We start from the raw sequence: 24,748 nt of genomic DNA, 5'->3' as shown, positions 1-24,748 counted from the left end.
GGGATTTTTATCTCTTAATCGCTGCAGTGGGGACTATAAGAAGGAGGATTAAAATGGGGAGGGGCTTAATAAAGGAAATACGGTATACTTAATATTAGACTTTAGGGGTGAAACTGATATCTCATCTTCTCCATCTCTTGAAGGTCAAACACCCAAAGCTAAATTACATCAGAAGGGTCCTTAATCAGGAAGAATTTAAGATAATTTCTATGTCAGCCATTTTTTCAAGGATGTTTTATTTAAAATCATTAAAAATGACAGTTATAAGCTCAAATGTGGATTATCATAACGTTATATAACAACAATGATATTAAAATTGTTATGAAAAAGAGAGATATACAAAGGTAGGTAGGTATATAAGTTATACTTATGAATTGATCATTCTGATTTGGAGCGAATCCGATTCACTCTGTGTTTTAGTTTTGATAGGCACGTTCGGTACTCAAAGCAGTCTTGTCTGGTTGCCCAAAACGAGGATACTGGAAGCTAATAATTAAAATTAGATTATGCTATTCTATCGAGAAATAGTTCGTAATATCAACATTGCTGTCAATTTTATGTCAAAGTTTGCAGTTGATATCCAAATCCATCGAATGGAGTAGATTATTTAAACTGGTGTGTATAGTAGTAAATTCTGTCGTCATTGAGTTCACGCGTACATATACCGTATCTTCCCTTATTGACAATGTCTGTCCTGAGAGGTGATCACGTATCCCGGTCGACGTCGAGTTTTTCCTTATTGGAAGTTACAAATGTTGTGACCGTGACCATGACCCACGTGTCCTCCTCTTAAGCTAGGCAAACACTAGGGGACTAGTCGCAGGGACTTATCCCTTAGTGTTTACACACTAGAAAATTGACCGAATAGTGGAACTATTGGTCCCTGTGACTAGTCCCAAAAATCAAACTAGCTTAATTTGTGGGACTAGTCGCAGGGACCAAAAATGTGGTCCCTGCGACTAGAATTTCAATAGGGGACTGGTCCCCGAAGCACGTCCCTGCGACAAGTCCCCTTAGTGTGTGCAGATCTTAATGGAGCGTAAGGTGTACGTGTCGAACCCAAATGTAAACCTGCCTCGACTGTTATGACAATTATATTTATACCTGTGCGAATGGATTTGCAATAATTGTGCCGATAAAATTTATTTAGAAACACTGTAGTTGTAACTAGTTAACGATGAATAAACAATTAAAAATCGACTAGCACTACAACATTTGGATTAAGAAACTATATAGGCTGTAGCTGGAGTGATGTAATTTCGATCCTCACTTCAAAAATATCCATGAACTTAGCCCACGCTCACTGCCAATATGTTTCCACCCCTGCAAGTCCCCAGAGGACCACTTCTCTATTAATTCAGGTTTTAGGCCTGTTTCTCCAAGTCTATTTCGGAGAATATGCAATTGAATACAGGGAGATAATATCCAATTTTTACACACCCACCTCACCTTTGGTGGCTACGTGTGGGAGCCATCTCTTAGCTTCGCCTGGGCAGTGAGTGGTTATATTTGTAGTGGGAATGCTTCACTATATTTTAACTCAGTGATACGTTGATGGTCTAAAATACCGTAACATTTTTTCTTAACTGAAGCGTCATAAGCGCCCAAAATCTTGCTACATCAAGATTTCAAATGGGACATGAAAAACGGAAATTGTGGTGGCCTTAATTTAACGTTAAGTTATAAAAAATTACTTTCAAATTACTTTACTGTTCCCAAGTTGTCTCTTACCGCTTTCTCTAAACGAACCCCGGTTCTCAACCTGCCATGCGGAAATGAGTTTTACTGCCACGCAGTAACTTTGGAACTTTTGTTCTTATTATCAATGAGTTTTACTTGTTTGTTCCTTGTCTTGCACAACTTGAACACATTTCTATGAATTGAAACAGATGCAAAAGGCATCTAGGAATTAAATGGCCTATTGAGTAAGAATTCCATGGCTGCTTATCAATTGACGAAAAAAAAAAGGGGGGGCGTTGAATGATGAAAACTGTATTTTCAAAATCAGCATAAGAACTGAAAGAGTTGACGCTTATCATGCGTCCGTATTAAATGTTTCCTACGACGGGAAACTGGAAATTTGAGAAATGTGCATATGGTGGAGAATTTTCTGACACTTTATACAAACTGGAATGAATTCTAAATCAAAATTTCTAATTTCCAAATTAGACAAAATTCCGCGAAAGTTGCGAAATTTCCTGAATTTCCGGTCTATGGTAAGCATACGCACTCCACGACAAGTCTTAAGATTTCCGCGGGATTCCTGCCAATTTTGTCCTCAAACTTAGTCAAGTTAACGCTAGGCTGACTTGAACTACGTGTTAAATGTTATAGCCTTAACTATTTCAGAATCTTTTTACTTTACTCTTATGCAAATTCGTTTCCCGTCTTTCACGTCTCTCCTCTTTTGGCCTGGTGACTGGTAGTCCATCGTAGGATAGCAGTGAAGGACAAGCGCTTTCTGTACTTGAAGACTTTCGTGCACTGGTCAAAGCTGCAGAATTAAGAGAATGCCATGGTTCATGCTGGTCAAGATTGTATTTCGTCGATTCAGACCAAATACGTTTCTTGTTCAAATCATACGACTGTTCCTCTGCCAATCCTGAATATACTGGATTTGTAATCCTACAGCTTTTTACCGAGGCCTCTTTGTAAAGGCCTGCAAATTCCTTGCGTTGCTTTGCACGTTGTTTTTCTGTTGTGTTGATCTCTGTTATTGCTCGTTCGTACTTTCTCATTATTGCAGTGATCTTGGTGCACATCTCAGAGTGGAATGAGTCTACGAATTCTCTCATTTCGGCAACGAGGGCCTCTTTGTAAGCGAGTTGCGATGCAGAGGCTTTTAAGCTTTCCACTAAAATAAATATAATAGAATTGATTAGCTGTAAGCTTGGCCAATAGTCAACACAAGCGAGGGATGGAACTGGGAAAGGGGGGGATGGAATGGGGGTAGCAAGCTGCTTACTTTTAAGCAAGTTTTTTGTTTAATTTACACAAAAAAGTCGTGTTGTCTGCGCCAATCCCTGTTATTGTCTACGCAACTGTTCCCCACAACTGTGATATGAAAGGATTTCCTTTACCTCTTTTCCTTCCGGGAACAAATATCAAATACTGATAAACGAGTCCCGCAATTACAGCCACTCCCAAGATACCAAGCAGAGACGCCATGGCAGTAAAAAACATATCAGAAGAACCATCAAACAAGCCTGTACTTTCTTCCACTTCCTCATCTGGGTCAGCCGGCTGTGGAAAGACAAGGGAAAAAGTGAAACTTTGCTACCGTCATCTCAATACATTGCGAGACACATTGAAGTTAATTATATCAGTGTCATTTAAGGTATTAAGCGCTCCAGGGCTCCATGACCGAAAACGTTGGGCTGCGGGGCTCCGGGTCCTACTCAGGGCCCTAGGGCAAACGCATTCATGGCTTCACACTCTGTGACAAAGTTATATTTGGGTTTCAAAGCAGCAAAATGATGTGATACAGCCTTTCTGGTCGTTCCAGCCACCCTGAACCTCCCTTGGCCCATTTATTACCGCGTAACATTTAATTGAAAATTAAAAATTTTACCACGAAACTTACGTCAAGCGTCTTTGTAGTATTCTGGATGATATCGAATATATCACGTATTTGCATGTCAATGTAATCCCGACATCTTTGTTCCACATTCCTTGCCGCACCTGAAAGCACCACCCCATAACCAAATGGCCGGTCCAGGATCTCTTTCACATATATCTTATCGCTAAAAATCTCTTCCTTATGTTCTGCAGCAACGTACGTGTCTAGCAGGGCTCCATCGATTTCTCCATCTTCTAGTGCTGTTCGAAGCTCTTCGAAGCTTCTGTACTTTCGTTCTGTAGGCAAATAATTATGCACCGTTAGGTCAACGAAATCTGATCATGGGGCGTGCAAGAAACTAAATGTTTTAATGCGTTTTCACATTATTCTTAAAAAAAAATATTAGTTAGAACTAAAAGTTTTATGTAACCAGTCTTTAAAAATATGAATGAGATGTCAATGTCAATACAATACAATGACAAAAAACAGATACCATCCATAATAATCACACACACACACACAACCTATCACTGGGGTTTCATTCCGTCTTAAGTTCTGCACTAGAGCTGAAGGTCCTACGAATTTTGATAACTTTTTTAAATTTATGATTGCGAGATGTTGATGAAGAAAGAAATGAAGAAATAGGCATGGAACTGGGAGAATTGGTTGTTTCGAAATACATTGGGCAAGATGAAGGTTTCGTCAAAAATTTGTGTCGAAAATTAATAGACGTACACCAAGACTGAGCTTAATCCGAAGTTCGCATTTTGTTGCTTTGGTCTGTTAATCCCATTTCGCTTCAAAAACCATCAGTAATACATTTATCAATCCATTTTATACTTAATTAAGAGTTCCTATTTAAAAACGTAACTACATAAACACTGGAACTCATATTTCGTACCTTCGTTTACCCTTGCGTTCTTACGAGTAGCGATTTGATGTTCCGTGGAGTTATGAATGGCTCCAATCTAGATTTTAGAATGCAGAATACTTCATCGTGAAAACTGTCAGTGATACAATATTATCAAGGTATGGTAAAATTATCACTAAAAGTTTGGTAAAAAAGGACCAAATATACCGTAAACCTACAGAACAATGATTGTCTAGTCTGTTAAAGACTTGCAAGGATAATTATTCTTCCTTCCCCTTCTTCATTTCTATAGTTATCTGTCTTCCCCAGCTGAAGCTTGTTCACATCTGTCTCCCATTGCTACCGTCTATACTCAGACTCGTTTCATATAGTGAGGTACGACGACACCCTTTTACAACTAAATATGTTTAAATAAAAGCCCAGTTATCGAAGTTTTGTCATCGATGTTTGTTTTTATTTTGGTATACTTCTAGCGACGGATTCCAAAAAACTATCACTTTTTTTTTAACCTCTCCGAGTAATTTTCTCTTAAAAGCAGCAAAATGAACAGTCTAATTAATTTACTAAATCCTTCCAAGGGTAGCATGACACAAACTAGCAAGTTTGGACATGCATAATGTTACACTAAGTGTCACTAAAATTACTTTTCGTTGTAATACTTGTACTTACGTTTAATTATACAAGCATATTTGTAATTTTGAACACACCTTTGACCCATAAAGAATGATGGAATGATCTACAGTAACAGATGTGAGTGACGAGGCAATTGCACCAATCAGAATGCCAATGATGACGAGACCAGTCAGTGTCCACATAATAGCAAAAATACGGGCAGGGATAGAGCGGGGGGACCGGTCTCCGTATCTGTAAAACAAACAAAAAAAAGAAATTAAAACAAAAACAAAAGCAACAGCAACAGCGAAACACACACACGTGCACACTAATAAACAAAAATTTGAGATTTCCCTTTTACCTAAGAGTGTGACAACGGACTGTGCGTGTTGTTTTAATCTTAGTCTTTACGTCGTTTTACTTTACTTCATTTTTTGCCGTCGTAATTTTATGACTCAATTGAAACAGGCGGGTGGAAGAATAGGTCAATGGGTCATACGAACTTTATATTTGCACCCACTGAAAAAAAACATTCGCACGCTAATTTAATAATCCAAACATGAAAAAAAAAAAAAAAGATTTTCCTAATGCCGGCTTACCCGACAGTTGTCATGGAAACGAACGACCACCAAAATCCTTCACCAACACCTTTCCTAAAGCCGCCTGGAAATTCATCAGGGTTAGACTTGCAGTCCTGGAAGAAATAATAGCATCATGAATACGTATGAAAATGTTGTCCGGGTATTAACTATCAAAGTTTCGCATGAATTGTTGCATCGGTACATAGTGCTATACTTAGTGACATCTAGACATCATTTTAGCCATGCAAAAAACTGAAATTAAAATAACTGTTTCAAATAACGATCATCATCATCATCATCATCATCATCATCATCATCATCATCATCGTCGTCGTCGTCAACGTCGTCGTCGTCATCCTCATTATTATTATATATTATTTTTATTATTATTAAAAGGACGGAAAACTAAGAAATGAGCTTAATCAATGTTCATGACATTACCAAACGCATTCAGAAATTAAACAAGTAACAAGAGTGAGTCATTTGACTGCCGTCAAAGACTAGGTGTTCTTTTCTCCACTTTAGTGAAAACTGAATTTCACTTAAGCTACAAATGATTTCATGTCAGGATGGAACTCAAGAGTAACTCAAAAAGTAGCAACTTACCAATATCCAAATTATAAATCCTGATATAAAAGCCATGCACAATGACAACATCAGCAAGGGAAGACAGTCAAATAGTGCGCTCATCATGTTGTCAGCGGCTTTTCCTGGGGGCCTCTTAGCGGCAATAAAAGCCACCCCAGGGGACTCCACAAGGTTTATGTAGGCATATTCCCCCATGTATCTTTCGATGTATTGGTTGCCATAGATAGGAAAGCTTATCTGTGGAACGTCATCCATGTCGCGAAGCACTTCTAAGACGCTTTTCTTGGCGGACGGCTTTTCCTTGCCATTTGTAGCTACGTCAATGAAGGTATCACCGTGTGCGGGACATATCCCACAGGCATAATGCACCATGTCAGTGACAATGTTGCTAAGTACTCCTTCTAGTGTATTGTCCTCGTCGTTCACCTTAAGATATGGAGAATTCGACCAATAGTTTGTGTAGAGGATTTCGGGACAACGGCAGGTTTCTGCAAAAAACACACAAAGATTATGGTGTGTCATATTGCATCGCATGATTGATCAATTAACTAATCGTTTGCCACGGTAACATGGTTTGTTACATGGTTTGATTCTTGTCGGGGACTAGGATTTTTTCTTTGCTCGTGTCTTTGTTGAACAATTCATCTTGAATATTTACCACCGAGCTTTAAATTTACCATCTTTATTATTTACTACACACTTGATGATTTCGACATTGCTGATCCTAGCAGTATGCAGGACGCGTGTCATATATCAACCTAGTAAATGGCCCAACTCACCACGTGTCTCTCATAGCTCAGTTAGTTAGAGCGCCCAACCGGTATCTGGGAGGCCATGGGTTTGATTCCCGTCAGGGACACAGATTTTTTCTTTGTCCCATGCTTGTGTCATTGTTGAACAATTCATCTTCATGGTTTATATGGTAACTTAATCCAGATTTGAATCAGTATTTAAACACGAAATACAGTGCTTCATCATATTTCTAATCATAGAGAAGAAAGTTGTATACAGGACACACAGCAAGTTAATTTTTGACAAAATTTGAGGTGTTTAAAGATGGAATGAAGAATTGTCTCGAGTAATACAAATATCTCCCCATTGAAGTTGGACTTATACCAAGAAGTAAACAAAGATAATCGATAACATCTATGCCAATAATATCTACATATTACAACCACCATCAATGTAACGATTTCCTTTGTTTAGATGAACATGACGAATTTTTGATTATTTCAAAAAATACCTACCACCATGGACGAATTCACTGTACGGTCCCATGCCCTTTTGTGTAAAAGCCGCCACTCGAATCTCGTAAATCGAGTACGTTTGAACTGGAAGCTCAACCAAGAGTTCGGTTGATTTTACAGTCACTGTATACTCCTCTGTGTAAAACACCTCCCTCTCAGCTGTTTGAATTCTTCGATATTTTATGGAATAACCCATTAGAAGGCCGTTCACGTGACCCATAGGGACTGGTGTCCAAGTAACGTTTATGCCCACTGCGGATGTAAGATTATGGGCTGTCACAGTTTGAGGAGGCATGCTGGGTACTTAAAAGAGAAAAGATAGTACAAGTTAACAAAGATTAACAATAAGTAGAAATCTACTAGTATACTAATGCAAATGCGACTATCTGATTGGTTAAGCTACTCGTTTACTATCAGTATACCTGTACGCACGAGCTCGGTATGTATGAAGTCAATTTTACTTTATAATGCATAAATAATTGGAAATCATTTAAATGGACAATCTTCAGTATGAATTCTACTAAAACAAGATTATTTGCTCTCAATTTTTATGAGGTGATTGTTGGTTCGGCCTTTGGCCTCATCAGTTTAATTAATCTAATAGAGTACGAGTAGATCAACCAATCAGATTGTCCCATTTGCATTAGTAAACAAGCAGATTTAGTAGTGAGTCAGTATATATAGTATACTAGTAAGGTAAGGGTTAGCAACTTCGAACTGCGCTTAACGTGAAGATCTCGATGAATTTGAAAAATTTGCACAGCATTCGATTGCAATGTAAAACCTCTATCATCGTGCCGAGTTTTGTGGCAAACGGTTGATTTTGAAATTTTGGCAATAAAAAACGGCTAAGGTAAGGGTTGCAATTCGAATTGCTGTTAACGTGAGAAAATCACGATGAATTTGGGAAACTTAAACGGTATTCGATTGCAACGGCAAAATTCTATCATCGTGCCGAGATTGGTGGCAAATGGTTGGTTTCACAATTTTGGCCAACAAACGGCTGGGGTTAGGGTTAAACACAGCAGCTTATACAACAGAGGGCTCTCCCAGTAATTTCCTTCTATAACATTCTACTCACCATCACCGTATGTGTAAGCGATGTCGGAATATTCCTCGCCACATCCTTTGGAAGTCCTAGCACAAACCACCACCTTGTACCGCGTAAAATATTCCAGATCACTTAAAACCACTCCAAGCGTGTTTGCATCAAGTGTCACTGTTTCCCAAGTCAACGGCGACGACCCGTCATCCTTTGCGTACCTTACCTCGTATCCCAATAGTATCCCATGCACGAAAGCTTGGCTGATTGGCTCCCATGAAACGTCGATTGTACTGGTGCTTGTAGATTTAATAACGCTGTTTGGTGGCGGTTGACTGGGCACTGATGGCGACAGAGAACTCATATTTCAATACTTACTGAGCAATAAATTAAACTTATGAAGTAGATAATATAAAGCAGTAACAGAAAACGTTATTTTGAAAAGAAACCAAAACGAGGCAGTCCCGATGACAATCACAACTAACGTAATCAACACAGCAAGCCAAAACGATTTCGAACGTTAGAAAACACACTTAAACAAAGCGTGATTAGTTTTAAATTTTCCTATGACTGGTTTTGTTAATGGTGCAATTTTTGTCTTGACCAATAACATGCAGATAATAGTTAAGCAAAGCCAAAGCAAATCCTGAATATTTCAGGATTGTTACAAACTAAGTAATCTACTGTTCTTGGCCTTGTTTGTTGCGTTGTTAACTAAGGTAACTGTAACGTTAAGTTACCTCTTTCTAATCGATCTAGATATTTATTTAACAAAGAAGGGGATCGCCCTGGAAGAGTTTCAGTCGGGGATCTTGACTGCACGGATCAAGCTCGGTGAAGTCCGAACAGAAACGACCTAAGAACGATATTCCCCGCGTATGGTCCGGAGCAAGCTTGGTTTATAAAATGCTTATCACCTGACCATATGGTTGAACAAAACCTATAAAAACTGTAACAGGTCAAACAGCTGAAAAACCTGACTGGCAATAAAGAAATTAGATTGATTGGCTGGTTTAATTATGAACCATCTTGACAGTTTAGGTCGTGCAGTTACATTTTAATGTTCTCTCCCATACTGGAGCTACGAGTAATAAACCTACCGTCTTCCTGGGTTCTTAAAGAGGCTGCCTCGCTCGGTACTCCATTTCCGTTAGCAGTAAAGGCGTACACACGTATGGTGTAATTTGTAAACTTTTTCAAATCTTCTAACACCGCTTCACGAGGTAATGGCTCCACTGATTTCATGATGTCTGCTTGGAAAATTTTGTTGATTTCCTTGTAAATTATTACATAACCAAGAATTGGCATGGAATCATTAACTTCCGACCACTTAAGATCAATAGACGTTGAAGTGGTGCTCTCTGCTTCCAGAATAACTGGAGCTTCGTTTGGTACTGGGAAGAAACCAATGCAAAAGCACATTAGGTCTATTTTTACGAGCTTTCGTCACAATCGACGTGTCCCTTTTCCTCAGTTATATAACTAAATTTGATTACACATGTCTTCTAAAATGCAAATCTAAATAGGGTGAGCTTAACCTTAACACTGTACTAAGTAGGTCGTATAGTGTGATCGTCCGGGTAAGAGTAGCTCTGAGATGAACTGAAGATGACTTCCACTCAGGTTGTCGAACTGAACGTCAGTCACCAACAACAGTTCTTCTCAGAACTACTCACACCCGGACGGTCACACTATAAGACCTACTGATACTCCTGGGTTCAAACCATTTACGATACTGTAATAAGTGTTTTCATCGTCTTGACATAAAATCTTTACTCACATACCGTTAGTAGTTGTAATGTTGAGTAATTTAGCTGGTGTATTAACTAATGTGCCACCAGCCAGTTCTTCTTGAAGGGAGACAATTTGTAACGAATCTACTGAAGGATAGGTGACATTGAAACTGGAAATGACGCTTCCTTCCCTACAAACAGGAACGAGATTCAGAGAATAATTAGATCCTTGCGGATGTTTATAATACGTGTAAATATCTTAAAAGGTTCTGCCAAAAAGGAAGAAACAGCTGTTAATTTTGGGTTCCCTCTTGTTTTCACTTCTCGGTTTGAAATTAAGTTCCCCCATTTTTTACTTTTCAGTTGGATTTTAACGTCCCTCATGTTTTCACTTCTCCGTTTGATTTTGAGTTCCCTCATCTTTTAACTTCTCTGTTTGATTTTGAATTTAGATCATCTTTTAACTTCTCCGTTTGATTTTGAATTTCCCTCATCTTTTAATGCCTATGTTTGAATTTGATTTCTCTCATGTTTCACTTCTCCGTTTGATTTTGAGTTCCCTCCTGTTTCACTTTTTCGTTTGGTTTTAAGTTCCCTAATGTTTTCACTTCTCCATTTAATTTTGAGTTCTCTAATGTATTCACTTCTCCGTTGAATTTTGAGTTCCCTCAAGTTGTAACTTCTCCATTTGTTTTTCAGTTCCCTCATGTTTTTACTTTTCTGTTTAGTTCTGAGTGCCCTCATGTTTTCACTTCACCGTTGAAGTTTGAGTTCTCTCATGTTTTCACTTCTCCGTTTCATTTTGAGTTCCCTCATGTTTTAACTACTTATTCCGTTTCATTTTGAGTTTCGCGATGTTTTAACTATTCTATTTTATTTTGAATTCCCTCTTGTTTTAACTTCTACGTTTCATTTTAAATTCCCTTATGATTTAACTATTCCGTTCCTTTTTAAATTTCCCTCATGTTTTAAATTCTCCTTTCATGTACATCGATTTTTGCAGAGAAGACCAAGTGCAGCCAGTTTTGGGAGTAAGAAACATTACTTACTTCCTGACCTTCTTACCTTCCAAAAGAACTGAACGAATGAATGAATGAATGAATGAATGAATGAATGAATGAATGAATGAAAGAGTGAATGTTAAGTTTACTCTGATTTAGCAAAGCTCTAACTTAATTTTTGGAAGGACTAAAATAACTTTCATCAGTGTAAAAATGTTATTCGACGAAATGTTATTTATTATTGTACATTATAGAGTAGTTATTTATTTTAATAGTTATTAAAACGGATTTACCTGAATCCCAAGACCTTTACCACAACATTGAAATCTCTTTTGGTGTAGAAACCCTTCACCTACAATTGGAAATAAACCATCGTTTCTAGTACTTTTCCGTGATTTATAAAAATGTTCCTGATTGAAACATCGCTTGAAGTTAAGACTAATTAGTTTAAAGCGGAGCTCCCAGGAGCCCGAAGGGCCCCAAAGCGGAGTCCCATAGCAATACAAAATCTACAGAAATAGGAGAACCATGCATTTGATTTTACATGGTTATCATGGCTAGCGGCACAGTTCGCGGGCGCGTGAGCTCTACGACGTACGTACGTCGCCCAAACATGGCGGCCATACTTCAGAAACAGGTTAACGTCAGCTAACATCTTTAATATTAGACCAATTAACAGCTGTCAAAACGAGGTATCCGCTGACCAGTATCACATGACCATATAGCAGGCTCGAGTGTGGAACTCATCGAGCTCGCGTGTTTTCTTGAAGTTGACCTGACAAGTTAATGGTTTTTCATTAGATCACGGGCTCAAGTCGTATTTTTTTCTGTCTATGGTCAGTAGATTCAGCTTTGGATAAAGGGCAAAGTAAATAGCCGTGGAGCTACGCTTTTAGGCTTGCTAAATCTATTTAATAGTTACATTTGATACAGACGTTTCCTATTTATATTCTGGTGTAGCACACTGAAGTGCACTACACCACAGTGCAAATACAGTGAGGTTCAGGCATTTTAGCCCAGCCCATGTCACCCCGGCTAGCTTTTCAGTGTAGCCCAATGTAGTTCAGTGCAGTGATTAAGTGCGGTACAATGCAATTCTGTGTGGTAAATAACAGTGTGGTTCCGGCTATGTACCTGCTCATTGCAGTCAATACAGAAACGTACCGTAAAATGCAGTGTAGTGCAGTAAGTGCAGCATCGTGCAGTGATCCGAGGTGAAGTGAGCTAAAAGTGGAAAATAGATCAAGATGGCTAAAATAAGCAGTGAAAACAGCTAAACCAATATTTACATCTTGCTTGATTTTTTCCTGAAGCTCAATATAAGGTTGACTTGCTGGGTTGGCTAGATTATCATTCCAGACGTCATTTGTCAGCTTGACCTTGTAATTTATCTCTTCAGCTGAAAATGAATCAAATTATCTGTTTTAGAGTGATATGTTTTTTTTTGGTATAAAATTATTTGGTTGTGGTGGTAGTATGGTGGGGGGGGGGGGGGGTGGTTGGGGAAGGTTGATGGACAGGCCTACGCAAGATGGGTGTTATGCTGTACAATAAGGTTATAATAATTTGCTATTAAGCAGTACTTTCATGCGTTACAAATTGTTTCCCGTTTCCTATTTTCTTTTTGCAAAATGAGATCGAGATTGTCATTTGAACTTTTACACTTATGGTAGCGACTGTGCAAAATAAAACGATAAGAAGGTTTATTTACGTGGGCAACTGTTCAAATTACAGGGCTCAGTTTCATTCGCCGGACCGGTGCAGTTTTTCCCGCCAAAAGCTGGTTCAGGGTTATCACACAGCCGCTTTCTTATTTTGACTCCACCATTACACGGCTTGTTACAGTTAGGCCATGGAGACCAGCTACTCCAGTTGCCATGAACTGAAATTAAGAAACATAGTAGAATATAAAAACAATAAGTAACAAAAAAAAAGAAGAATAAAGAGGAGACATAAAGAAATAGAAAGTGGATAAGGAGGAGTCGAGAAGGCATTTTGAATATCTGGTATCTTCTTAGTTGTTCTCTCGTTCCAATGTTAGTAAAATCAGGCACATACATTTCTACCATGTTAACCCAATTAGCTGCATTTGAATATGTTTTTGATATCGTAGTACTTTGACATGTAATGCCAGCAAGGCAACGAAAGGCGTTTCCCAGAACGACCACATTAATTGACTATAAAACCTAAAGCTTCCAATAGGAGGTGAAAAACCCGGGGGGGGGGACTCCCACATGAAACGGACGGGAATGCTCGTCAGAAATTTTGAAAAGAACCCCTAAAAGAGACCAATCTGGGTGTGGCTCAAGCTTTTCTTGACCCCCAAAAGATACCAAAAAACTAAGAATGGAGTTTATATTTGTATATTTCTTCGTGTGTAACCCTAAACGAGACCATTATGGCTAAAAATACTGGCGTTTTGGGCGTTTTGCCCGGAACACCCTAAGCGAGACCAAAAATCCGAAATTTACACCCCTAAGCGAGACGACGAGCATCCCCGTCACTTTCACATGCGAGTCCCCCCCCCCCCCCCCCCGGGGTGAAAAATTTGACTTACCTTTTTTATTTTCACAAGTATCACCAGTGTATTCTGTAGAACAGTTGCATGTAAACCCTTGCGTGTTGGTCGCTATTGTACAGCTACCGTTATTTTCACAAGGATTGGGGGAACACGGATCCTCTGTTGAGAAATACGATAGAAATCAGTGCTTCTAAGAACAAAATTTTAACAAAGAGAGACAACTTACTCTAGCAAAACTTGCAACAAATCTGGTGTGCGATCTGGAAGCCTATGACAAAATTGATGACAAATGAACGGATAGCGTCAGAATGTAAAGCGATTCAAGCAGGCCGTGGTAACATGGATACTGAGCCAGCTGAGCCTGTGCACGAGAAAGAAGTTGCTTTGGGGATACAAGATTCCATTGGCTACATTTTAACAAGGAAATTTAAATCTAGCCAATTGGATTAACTGTTTTGAAAGCGCTTTGTTGTAAGGGATTTTAAAACGGTTGATTTGATTGAATGTATTTTTAAATACATCCAATATTGTCCTTTTTCGGCGGTGGTGATAAAATTGTTGTTTTCTAATAACGAATAATGTCCAAAATTTTCTGATGGTGCTTAAAACGAACATCTGTTTTATTGCGATAATATTCAGCTCCAGAAGAAAACAAAACGCATGAAGTTAACTGTGACGGTGCTCACAAGGTTCGAATCCTCATTTTTTTATTTTCTATACCATCTTCAAGAGCAGTCAGAAAACTACTATTGACAACACTGATTTTGGTTTTGTCGTCCAAAACTTTAAAAATGTACGATTTGTTTGCTTTTAGCGCACTTTTATTTATTTATTTATTTTTTTAATTTTATCTTTGAGGATATCCATATTACCTTTCAGAGTGCCACAATCAAAACCAATATATTCAGAGGTACAATTGCATTCAAATCCAACCAAGTTATCAGTCACGGCACATTTCCCGCCATTCTTGCAAGGTTCGTCTAAACACGGATCACCTGTTAAGAAATCGAAACCCTGATTAAGTTTGAACATTAGTTTTACAAGCCTTTGTCCAAAAGAGACCTTGTCCCAGAACTGTTAAAGACAGCGTTCAAGCCTAGTGGCCCATCAAGCCAAGGCTTATCCCGGATTTGGTAACATAAAGCGACTAGGAGAATTTCTACTCCCCCCTTGGATGGGATGCTAGTCCACCGGGGTGGAGAGAGGAACTGTGAGAGTAAAGTGTCTTGCCCAATAGCACAACAAAATGACCCCAGCCAGGGTTAGAACCCGGACCACTTTATTATTTTGGAGTCCAGTGTGCGGACCATAAACCACCACGTTTAATGCTGTAACATTTTTGTTCGAAAACTAAAAAGCGATTTTTGTATCTTGATGATAAGATAAGTGTTAAAAAGCAACAAACTTTGTAACTGAGGATTTGTTTTGAGTTGCGGAGAAGGTGACGCAAGGTTTGAGAAAATTGTATATCACCTTGCTGAATGGCACAGTTTAGGCCAATGTATCCTGAAGGGCAACTGCATTTAAAACCAAGCGGATTACTGTCCGCTGTACAGACGCCACCATTCAGGCAAGGATCGGGTGAACATGGGTCAGCTGAAAAAAAAAATGAAAAAGAAAAAAATAGTTTTAAAAGAGGTCTTAAAAACTAGGTAACTAAACTCAAACGCAGATTTAAGTGGCAGCGTTTAGAAAACACCATAATAAAATTGCAAAAAATTAGAAACTGTGCTGGTTAAAGGCTGAAGAATTTACAGCTCTGTTGATGCTATGAACGTAATTTGAATAACGATGTTATCAACTGAATGCTAAATCAAACAAAAATATCCTAGGTTGATGATGATGTTGATGACGATGATGATGATGAAAATAGACTGCGAGAAGTCTGTCTTTTGTGCTCCAGAGCGTTGACCCAAGCGATTTTAATTGTTTTTTGTTTATAGACTTTTATAGACTTGAAAGCTATAAAGTTTACACAATAAAAGTTCATTCCGAATCAGTTAAGGGTTATGTTTTGACCATGTGTCTCACCTTGTTGAAATCCACAATTATACCAAATATATCCGGGCGGACAACTACATGTAAAGAATGGCCAGTCACTGTCTGCTGAGCATGTACCTCCATTAAGGCAAGGATTAATGGGCGAACACGGATCAGCTAACGAAAAATCACAGACTCAGGTGTTAGACACACCTACGTGATACAGTATCTTCAAAACAATTGCAACATATCAATTAACCTACCACTAAAATATCAACCAATATTTCAAATTAATATTTCTTGCAAGAAAAAATTTACAACGAAATGCATAGAAGATGAGCAGTCCCCCTTTCACTCGCCTTCTGCATTCACCTACCGTAATCATGCACCCTTTCTATACAGTCTTAATATGGTTAACATATGTCCACTCATAAAATACATGAAAAAAATGTCTCAAATCTGATTGGCTAAGAGAAATGCAGTTTTTAGTAAATTTGATGCAGAAATGAGTTAATATAGTGCAGAAAAATTAGGTGCAAAAAAAGAGAAATAAACAGAGCGTTCTGATTGGTTAATAAACAAAGGCACCCGCAGACGGCCAATCAAACGCTTCCACGCGATCTGAATGGCGCGCAGTTTGGATCTGCTTCGAGATGCGAGTAAAAAAATGGCTGGCATTTTGAGCACAGTAGAGGACCAGAAGACAGCTCTAAATACCATAGCACTAAAAAGCACTGGCTTTTTATTCTCGTTTTGGAATAACTGGTTTCTCAAGAAGGAAATTGCCGACGAAATCGAAACTACAAGCCGACTAAGTTTCACGCTTTGCTTGAGCGAATTTATTTACGCCGAATTTGCCGAATTAAAAAACAAACACATTTTCGAAGATTATGGAACGGATAGCCTCAAGGTAATGACTACATCGCTTGAAAGACACTGTACTTAGAGAACATATTTGAACGTATTTGAAGCAGAAGAAAATCTCTGGAAGAGGTAAAACCCAGAAACTTTTATTCAAACAATTCGTTGGACTGTTTAGCCAGATTTTTTGGCAAAAAAACTTTTAAAACATTGAGAAACCTTACGGTGTTTGGGCTTCCACACCTTGTTTTGAATGAACGCGTGATGATATTTGCCGAGTTTGAATAAATTGTTTTTCTATTAGATTTGCGCATGTTATTTTCTCGCAATTTTTTCATGAATATTATTAATAAGTAAAAATTACATGATTTTTCTCGTGCAATTTGGGATAAATAAGCACTCGTAAATTTTTCAAAGACTACAAATTGCACCAGCCCTACGGGCTCGTGCAATTTTGTTAGCCTTTGAAAAATTTACGAGTGCTTATTTATCCCAAATTGCACTCGAAATAATGTGATTACTTATACAAACAAAAACCTAAACATGTTTCCTATGCAATGTTATAAGTGTAAGATGAAATGAAATCGGCGAAAAATTACATCTTAGTTAATTGAACAATAGGAAACAATAATAGTTTCAATATCTATAATATAAGCTAATATAAGGTCGGCGTTAAAAGTCGTATTTTAATGAGTTAACCAAGTGCAAATTAGTAAACACAACTGTTTTTTTTTCTGATTTACGTTCAACTGATGAAAAGCACGGCTTTTAACCCCCCCCCCCCCTTAATGTACGGTGTGTTTTGACTCAAGATGTTATTTTCTAGACATTATTTTCTTTGAGTTATTTTCACCTTGCTGAGTGCCACAGTTGTAAGTTGTGTATCCTTCTGTGCAACTGCATGTAAAACCTAACGAATTCTCGTCCGCTGTACAGTTGCCACCATTCAAACAAGGACTGCCTACACAGGGATCACCTGTTGAGAGACAGGATGCTTGCCCACTACCAGTTTTAATCAAAAATTTTACAATAACAGAGTGATTTCTCTCGCGCTGATTGGCTAATTTTATCAGCTTTCCTGCGCACCTTGTTCCCGTCTTTTAGACTACGGCACAGTTGGAAATCAAACATTGCGACCGCTCCAGCGTGACAACTGCGACTGACCGGACGGGTGCACAGTCAAAATTTTCACGTGGTTGGTCTTACATTACAATGGGCGTCGAAATTCTACCGTGGGGTCGTGGGGAAAGAGTTGTCACACTGGAGCGGTCGCAATGTTTGATTTCCAACTGTGCCGTAGTCGAAAAGACAGGAACAAGGTGCTCAGGAAAACTGAAAGCTCCAGTAGTAATGCATAAATCGTTCGATTTGGAGCGGAAAGGATGAAGTTTTTTCCAAGCCGACCAGACAAGGATAAAAATAAACTTTCCTTCTTTACGTCGGAGGGGAAAATGAGGCCGCGGATTCGCATTTTGGCGAGAAAATGGCCTCGCGGCACGGCTCCTTCGAAATGGCCCTGTCCAGCCTTGACTTCGTCTTATGAAGGCTACGACAAAAACCTCAAAACCACCCAAAAACGATGAAATAGCCCAAAAGGACAACAGAAATCAAGAAAGGTGAGTACATTTTCTTTATAGTTATTGAAAAGAAGGTAAAATTTTATTTTGTCGAGCGCTTTTATTCCGCGTTATTTTAAACTCCATACAAAGTCTTATAGAGCGCTCAAATCTCCAACGGCCTAAATTGTAACACAACACCGCGCACTTCAAGCAATCGCGTCCCACTCAATGCGCTGAAATAAATCACTCATATGTTTACATAAATCATTCATACGCTCGCATAAATCATTCATACGCTTACATAAATCCTTTAGTCGATCGATTTCTCGAATCGTGGGTTTGGGACGCCTGTGATCCAAACTGTTGTGGATTCACTTGCCTACGGCTCGTGAATCCACAACAATTTGACAATGTTATAACGCAATATATATTCATATAATAATATATATTCATAAAGACTACGTCATTTTGTTTAATATTTTTGTCCTTAAGCGTGTTCAGTGAGTTGAGATTAACCTTAACGATTGGTCATGAACTTTTACCAAAGCTCATTTTGCCGTGAACTGTGATCCTGTGGATGTTACCCGCAATTACGCGGAAGGTCATTATCTGAACGTAAAACTTCTCTTAAAACATCATCTGCCTCTTCACCCCCATTACGAGCCCCTTTTCTAATCATTGCAAAACGCTATTCTCAGTTCCTCTTCTAAAATGTTCTAAAGAAAGCTCATTCATAGAAACGCCATTTTGAGGTACTCGGAGTTAGCAATATCTTGTAAGTGCTACTTTCTGATCGTGAGAACAGTTTCCTCTATTTCCCTATTCATATCTCTCGGTGCTACTTTTCTTATCCCATAAGAAAAACGGAGTAAAAAAAGAACTACGTTACCTAGTTGGGTGCCACAGTTGAAACCAATGTATCCAAAAGGACAACTGCATTCAAAATACGGCCAGCCACTTTCTGCAGAGCAGGAACCACCATTCAGGCAAGCGTTGAGCAAACAAGGGTCAGCTGTTGATGAATCAAAAGAAAAAATATTTTTAAATGTTATGTGACCTAGCTTGCGACTTGTCATTCATTTTCAGATTTGTCAATAGAAAACGTGACTGATCTAGTGTGCCACAAGGTATTTTTAACCTTATTTAAATTTTAGTCTCTGGACCTGTTGTCTGTTAAATAGATTTAAAAGCTTATCTTTGGAAGTCCCATGTATGAGGTAATAGTTGTCTTTTTTTCAGATCATCGTCTATTGTTCGAAATTGAATGAGGTTGAGTTTCGAGTTTCCAATTTGCGCTCCAACATCGAGTATCTATTTGTAGACTTAATCAGGCCTATTAACACATCGATAGGCCTGAGAAGCTTTCGAATTCATTTGTTAGTACGGCTACAACTATATATCTTTGTTTAAGATATATATGTAGCTTTTTTAAAATAATCTTTGTCTTAAATCCTTATCTTATAAGCGGCCCTTCTAACCCTATTCAGACCGGGCTTTTTTTGACCTTCTCAGACCCGGGGGGGGGGGGGCCTTCGGAAGCCCCCCTATGTAACTTCCAGAATATTGAAGCAATCACAATGAAACTTATGTCTTGTATGTCCGAACATCTTTCTTTTAGTACACGTCACGTGGGATGGTGACGTCACATCACGTGACAATTACATTATTATGTCAAAACAGCCGCCATCTTGGATCCGCCATCTTGGATTTCAAAATTTTTCCAAAATGCCAGAAAACCACCCCCCCCCCCCCAAAAAAAACCTAAAAATGTAAAAATAATTCCGTTAAAGCTCATTTTTATTAACAGAAACACGCAAAATAACAAATTTGGGAAAACATGCCTGTCAAAATGCCGTTGCCATGGCGATGTCAAGTTCCTGACACATCATCCAACCCTACCAAATTATTGCCAGATAAAGTTTAGGAAAACTCAGAAATTTTGGCAACGTTTGGTTGAATCTTAAAAAAAATGTTATAAGAGTTCAAAGTCACCGCGGACCTCAAAAGCTCCCCCCGGTCCTGAATAGGGTTAAGCTAACGATCACATGGTACAAAATACCACCATACTGAAGGGCAAGCTACGCGCGGGGACATCCAAAACACTTTCCTCTTCAATTTCCTTTGTTTTGAGTGCCCTAGAGCGTAGATTACCCTCCAGCATGGCAGAATTTGTACTATGTGACCGTAAGCTGCAAAGAGCTCAGTGCGGATTCTTTAAATCCCAGCATATTGAAGTGAAGTGTATTACCTAGCTGAGTTCCACAGTTAAATCCAATGTATCCAGAAGGACAAGTGCACTCAAAATGCGGCCAGTCGTTGAGGGTCGAGCATGAACCACCATTAAGACATGGAACGTGCAAACACTGATTGACTGTTGAAAAACAAATTGAAAACAGCTCAATGCTCTGTAAGCTTGCAAGATGAAACTTGTTGTCGCAACAAGGTGATTAATAGAAAGCTTAAGGAAACTATAACGGCAACGTAAAGGAGAACGTCACCAAAAAAAGTGTTTAAGCAGCAGAACTGAATTATTCTACACGTGTGTTTTAAATCTTCATGATACATTTCTTGGCCGTTCTCTGCGAAAAAAAAAACAACATGAAATGGCCAAATCCAGAAATGTCCAAATCAGTAGTATAAATGGACCAACAAATTGCTATTGACCTTGCAAGAGACTCGCCCAGAGGGGTCTTATTCTCCCCTGGTGTCCAACATTGTCCCATTGTGGCACAATGCGACGTGTTGCTGTGCCGTGGACGTGTCGAGACATGTCTCCCCAACATGTTCCTAGGTGTGATAGCACCTTAAGTCTTTTCTTGGCACGGACACCGGAGTTCGCTAACGTGGATGAGCCATTTGGCTCTTGCGACCGTAAAGACTGAAATGGATTGAACTGAAATTGGACTACACTAGATTGCTAAAACTTTTATCTTTAGGTTGTAGATGACTACTGTGTTCAAACGGCCGGGGATCGAGAGTCGTTAACATCGCTGCTTATTCCACTGTTGAAAAGCTAGAATAGTCATTTGTAAGGTATGTAGCCTTGTATTCTCAAGATTGTATTTCGATTTGCCGCTCCTATCTGTATGCTTACCGACCCAAGTTAAAATACGTTTTTGTATCTTACCTAAGGCGCAGGTTTCACCAAAGTATTCTGAAGGACAATTGCATGTAAAAGTTCCTGAGGTGTAGTTACTGATACAGGTACCACCATTTAAACATGGATTGGACAGACATGCATCTGAAGAAGTTCCAAATGATGAGAAAGTTACAAGTGACGGGACGACAATCTCTATTGCTAACTGCAAGTACTTCTGGCAACAATTTCACCATATTAAGAATAGATGCATACATGCATACATGCATACAAACATACTTTATTCGTCCCAAAAGGCTTTGCAGAATAAAGGTTACAAAATACATGTTAATTGAAGTATATTAACAAAAATAAAAATAAATAATTTCAACTTTAGAGAAGGATCTAATAAGTTCCAAAGTTACCAGTTCTGAAAAAGAAGGATAATTTTTCCCTGGGCGGGATTGTACCGCGGGATGTGAAGCATTTTAGAGTTCCAAGTATGCCGACTAGTTTTAGCACCTCTTTGGGTATATTTTTAATAGATCTATAGATAGTTCTTTAAAGTCCTGGAAAAGTTTAAAATCAAAGTTGAGGTCTTTATCTCAGGTTTACTCTAGCTTTAGTTTAAACCTACTCGCTTACTGAAAGTTAAGATTTACAGTTAAACTGTTCATAAACCTTTAAAGAGTAAATATTCAAACAAGCAACGGAACACTTCAAATGACATTTGTGGATTAAGCACTGCTAATTGGGGGACGCCGTAAATCAAGAACAGACGAAAAGTGCAATCTTGTCTGGAAGATGCCTACTAGTTAGCAATTACAAAGTAGGTGGGGGGGGGGGGGGGGGGCGGGGATGACATTCCTCTCACCTATTCTCTTCCTATTCTGAATATAGTTAATACATCTGCAGCGTCACTTTAAAAATCTCAAACACAAACAAGGTTATTTGCTGTCACGATGCTAAATCGAGATAAATATTAAAATAGTACCTTGACAGCCATAAAGCTCCAGCCTCATTGCTGTTTTGCCTACCCTAGCCAGATGCATGAACCTGATGAACTGTGCCCTAATTGGTGGGCTAAGCTCATGATAAACAATAGTAGTCCGGTCTGTATTTCCAGCAAATTCCTAAATCGGTAAGATAGCAAGAACATTGGTAAGGATTTTTAAGGCTTATATTGCTTGTATTGGACTCGATCTAAGGCAACAGCTCACCGAAATGAACCACACCTTTTAACGACAATATATTTTAGAACTATATTCAGTCAATAGAAGTTCTGTAGTTGGTTCATGCCCACCACTTGGTAATGAAGTTGCATATATCATCTTCGAGTTAAAAGGTGAATTTTACAACAATATCTCGGTGAAAGAGCTTCCGATTCTAATTTTGGAATCAAAGACTAGTTCGAACAGTGGCAAGCACCCCCCAAAATCAAAAAAAGGGTTAAGGATTGGCAAATGCAATACTTACGTCTAATGAATGACCTTTATTCTCGTTTTCAAGGAACTTCCAAATATAAACGCTCGCCTCAATTCTCGCGAAAGAAATTTCGTCATAAAATGGTACCTGACCCTACCCCCTCTCCGCACCTCCTGCTCCACCCCCCATTCGGTTTATACCAAGCAAATCACATGACAAAACTAAATTGAGTCACCTTGAACGGACCGGATTGTCCTTGTTCCTTGTACCACTGGACATGCACTCCAGCTCCCCAGTACAGCAGCCTATATTTTGTCACCCACCAGTCACGGTTTATTTTCCCTTGTGTTGCTACACCAGTTATCAGAGTGTACGGGTTAATCAAATGAACTTGGAACCACGCGTGGTAGTCGTAGTCCGCTGCTATCCAAGCCCCTCTGCTTCGTCCTTGGACTGCTTTTAAGTTTAGTCTGGCGTGTTCGGGACCAGCAAGACTATCACGCTGAGAGGATGCAACAAGTTGCCCCTTCTCAATTGCGCCACTTTCCATCCCGAGAGCATCTTGACAACCTACAGTTTTTTTTTCAAATCGATGCAAATATTGTACACATTAGTGTGCATGTCGCAGGTGACTATTTTTGTCTGTTTACTCGAGCATTAAAGAAACTGTGCCATGAGTCTTAGCATAATTTAGACATAAGAAAAGGGTCACCAAAAAACAACCGCTTTAAACAGTGAAGGAACATTTCAATAACATTGCAAGTACAAAAAGAAAGAACGGATGTACAAAAGTTGAAGAAGAATGAAATGACCTGCGATATGAGTTCAGTTTTGAAAGGCTGTTTGGCTACTTTTAAAATCTCGTTGGCTTGTAACTTTTAATTATAACGCCTGGAGGACATTGGAATTATATCGTTGTAATGAAGCTATAATTTTGCCATTTGGATCCATAGAAGTAACTTCTAAGCTAACATTAACTTTCATAGTGAACATTTGGCAAAACGTAGAAAATACAATGGACTCAGCGGTGACACAGTCCCTTTAATTACGCGTGTGAGATAAAGTGTGTTTTAAATGTGGAAGTGTATTAAATTAAATATACTAAAAAGAACAAATTGTGTATCGCCATACAGCTACGATTTTAATAAACTACATAGGCCTTTCGACCGTAACGGTCCTCTTCAGTGTAGTAACATTTGAAATGGCAACGACCAGTAACATGATATTACAGTACAGATAGGGTGTGTCGAGATATTTATAAAATAGTAACGCCGGTGCGTATGCACACGGATCAACCCTATTAAGGCCATCAGCTCACTAGTGCGCAACTACTTATCCATGGACTCTAACTCATTTACTTCTCAGGAAAGAATGGCTTAATACTACAAACTTATATGTTTGGTTAAAAGTAGAATTATGGAAATCTAAATGAATTTTAGATTAGAGTGTAGAGGGAACACATCCTAATCCAGTTCATTATCAACTAAGCGCCAAGGCCAAATAATCACAATTAACTGTAAACGTAGTGCAAAGCCATTAATATTAATTTCCAAGGCTATTTGGCGAAATAAACTTTCAAGTTTAACGACATAACAATATGTCAGCTAGAAAATGTCCTTTCTACGATTTTTAGTTAAGCATGCAACGAGGGAAGTTTCGCGCCCAAATTTTTACCTTTAAAACACTGCTGTTGTCAGGGGTGACAGAGCTAGTTTCCATTGGAAACATCTCGTGCTATTGACGTCACAGTCCCGTTCTCGCGAAAGTTGAATCACTGAAAAGTGCGACTGACTGCTGACGTCAATAGCACGAGTTGTTTCCAATGGAAACTATGGTGGTAATCCTAAAAAAACACCCTATGAGTTGTGCCCAATATATTTCTTATTACGTATAACTTTATAACGCTACCTAATACCTTTTGTACTACAGTCATCCCCTGTGTACGGTGGTGGGCAACTGCACGTGAAGCTTCCAGAGTCACTGTTACATGTACCACCATTCTGACAAGGATTAGGCGAACATGGATCTAAAGGTTTCAATACCCAATAAGTAAAAATTAAAGAAAAAACCCGCTTCCAGACCCATTTGGTAA

General features: G+C 38.8%; 1 protein-coding gene across 3 annotated transcripts in view; it reads right to left on the bottom strand.

Moving 5' to 3' along the window:
• Positions 1–298: 298 nt before the first annotated feature.
• The window catches only part of LOC144628876 (uncharacterized), a 41,786-nt gene continuing 17,336 nt past the window's right edge, over positions 299–24,748 (bottom strand). For all 3 annotated transcript variants that reach the window (XM_078486986.1, XM_078486987.1, XM_078486988.1), the window contains 25 exons: positions 24,572–24,682; positions 22,892–23,226; positions 22,226–22,364; positions 21,283–21,396; positions 20,404–20,526; positions 19,045–19,167; positions 17,450–17,572; positions 15,787–15,912; positions 15,229–15,351; positions 14,628–14,750; positions 13,792–13,914; positions 12,946–13,116; positions 12,524–12,633; positions 11,528–11,586; positions 10,285–10,424; positions 9,601–9,894; positions 8,540–8,842; positions 7,459–7,761; positions 6,230–6,699; positions 5,642–5,736; positions 5,138–5,294; positions 4,461–4,527; positions 3,584–3,855; positions 3,081–3,243; positions 299–2,854 (listed from right to left, as the gene is read on the bottom strand). In XM_078486986.1, coding sequence (XP_078343112.1) covers positions 2,346–2,854; positions 3,081–3,243; positions 3,584–3,855; positions 4,461–4,527; positions 5,138–5,294; positions 5,642–5,736; positions 6,230–6,699; positions 7,459–7,761; positions 8,540–8,842; positions 9,601–9,894; positions 10,285–10,424; positions 11,528–11,586; positions 12,524–12,633; positions 12,946–13,116; positions 13,792–13,914; positions 14,628–14,750; positions 15,229–15,351; positions 15,787–15,912; positions 17,450–17,572; positions 19,045–19,167; positions 20,404–20,526; positions 21,283–21,396; positions 22,226–22,364; positions 22,892–23,226; positions 24,572–24,682 — 4,676 coding nt within the window. In that variant the 3' untranslated portion in view covers positions 299–2,345. The remainder of the gene's footprint in view (positions 2,855–3,080; positions 3,244–3,583; positions 3,856–4,460; positions 4,528–5,137; positions 5,295–5,641; positions 5,737–6,229; positions 6,700–7,458; positions 7,762–8,539; positions 8,843–9,600; positions 9,895–10,284; positions 10,425–11,527; positions 11,587–12,523; positions 12,634–12,945; positions 13,117–13,791; positions 13,915–14,627; positions 14,751–15,228; positions 15,352–15,786; positions 15,913–17,449; positions 17,573–19,044; positions 19,168–20,403; positions 20,527–21,282; positions 21,397–22,225; positions 22,365–22,891; positions 23,227–24,571; positions 24,683–24,748) is intronic.

This window comes from Oculina patagonica, chromosome 10 (genome assembly GCF_052425735.1).
Source record: "Oculina patagonica isolate OP01 chromosome 10, crgOcupat, whole genome shotgun sequence".
In the NCBI taxonomy this organism is placed as follows: Eukaryota; Metazoa; Cnidaria; class Anthozoa; order Scleractinia; family Oculinidae; genus Oculina; species Oculina patagonica.
This window is presented reverse-complemented; position numbering and strand designations above follow the sequence as displayed.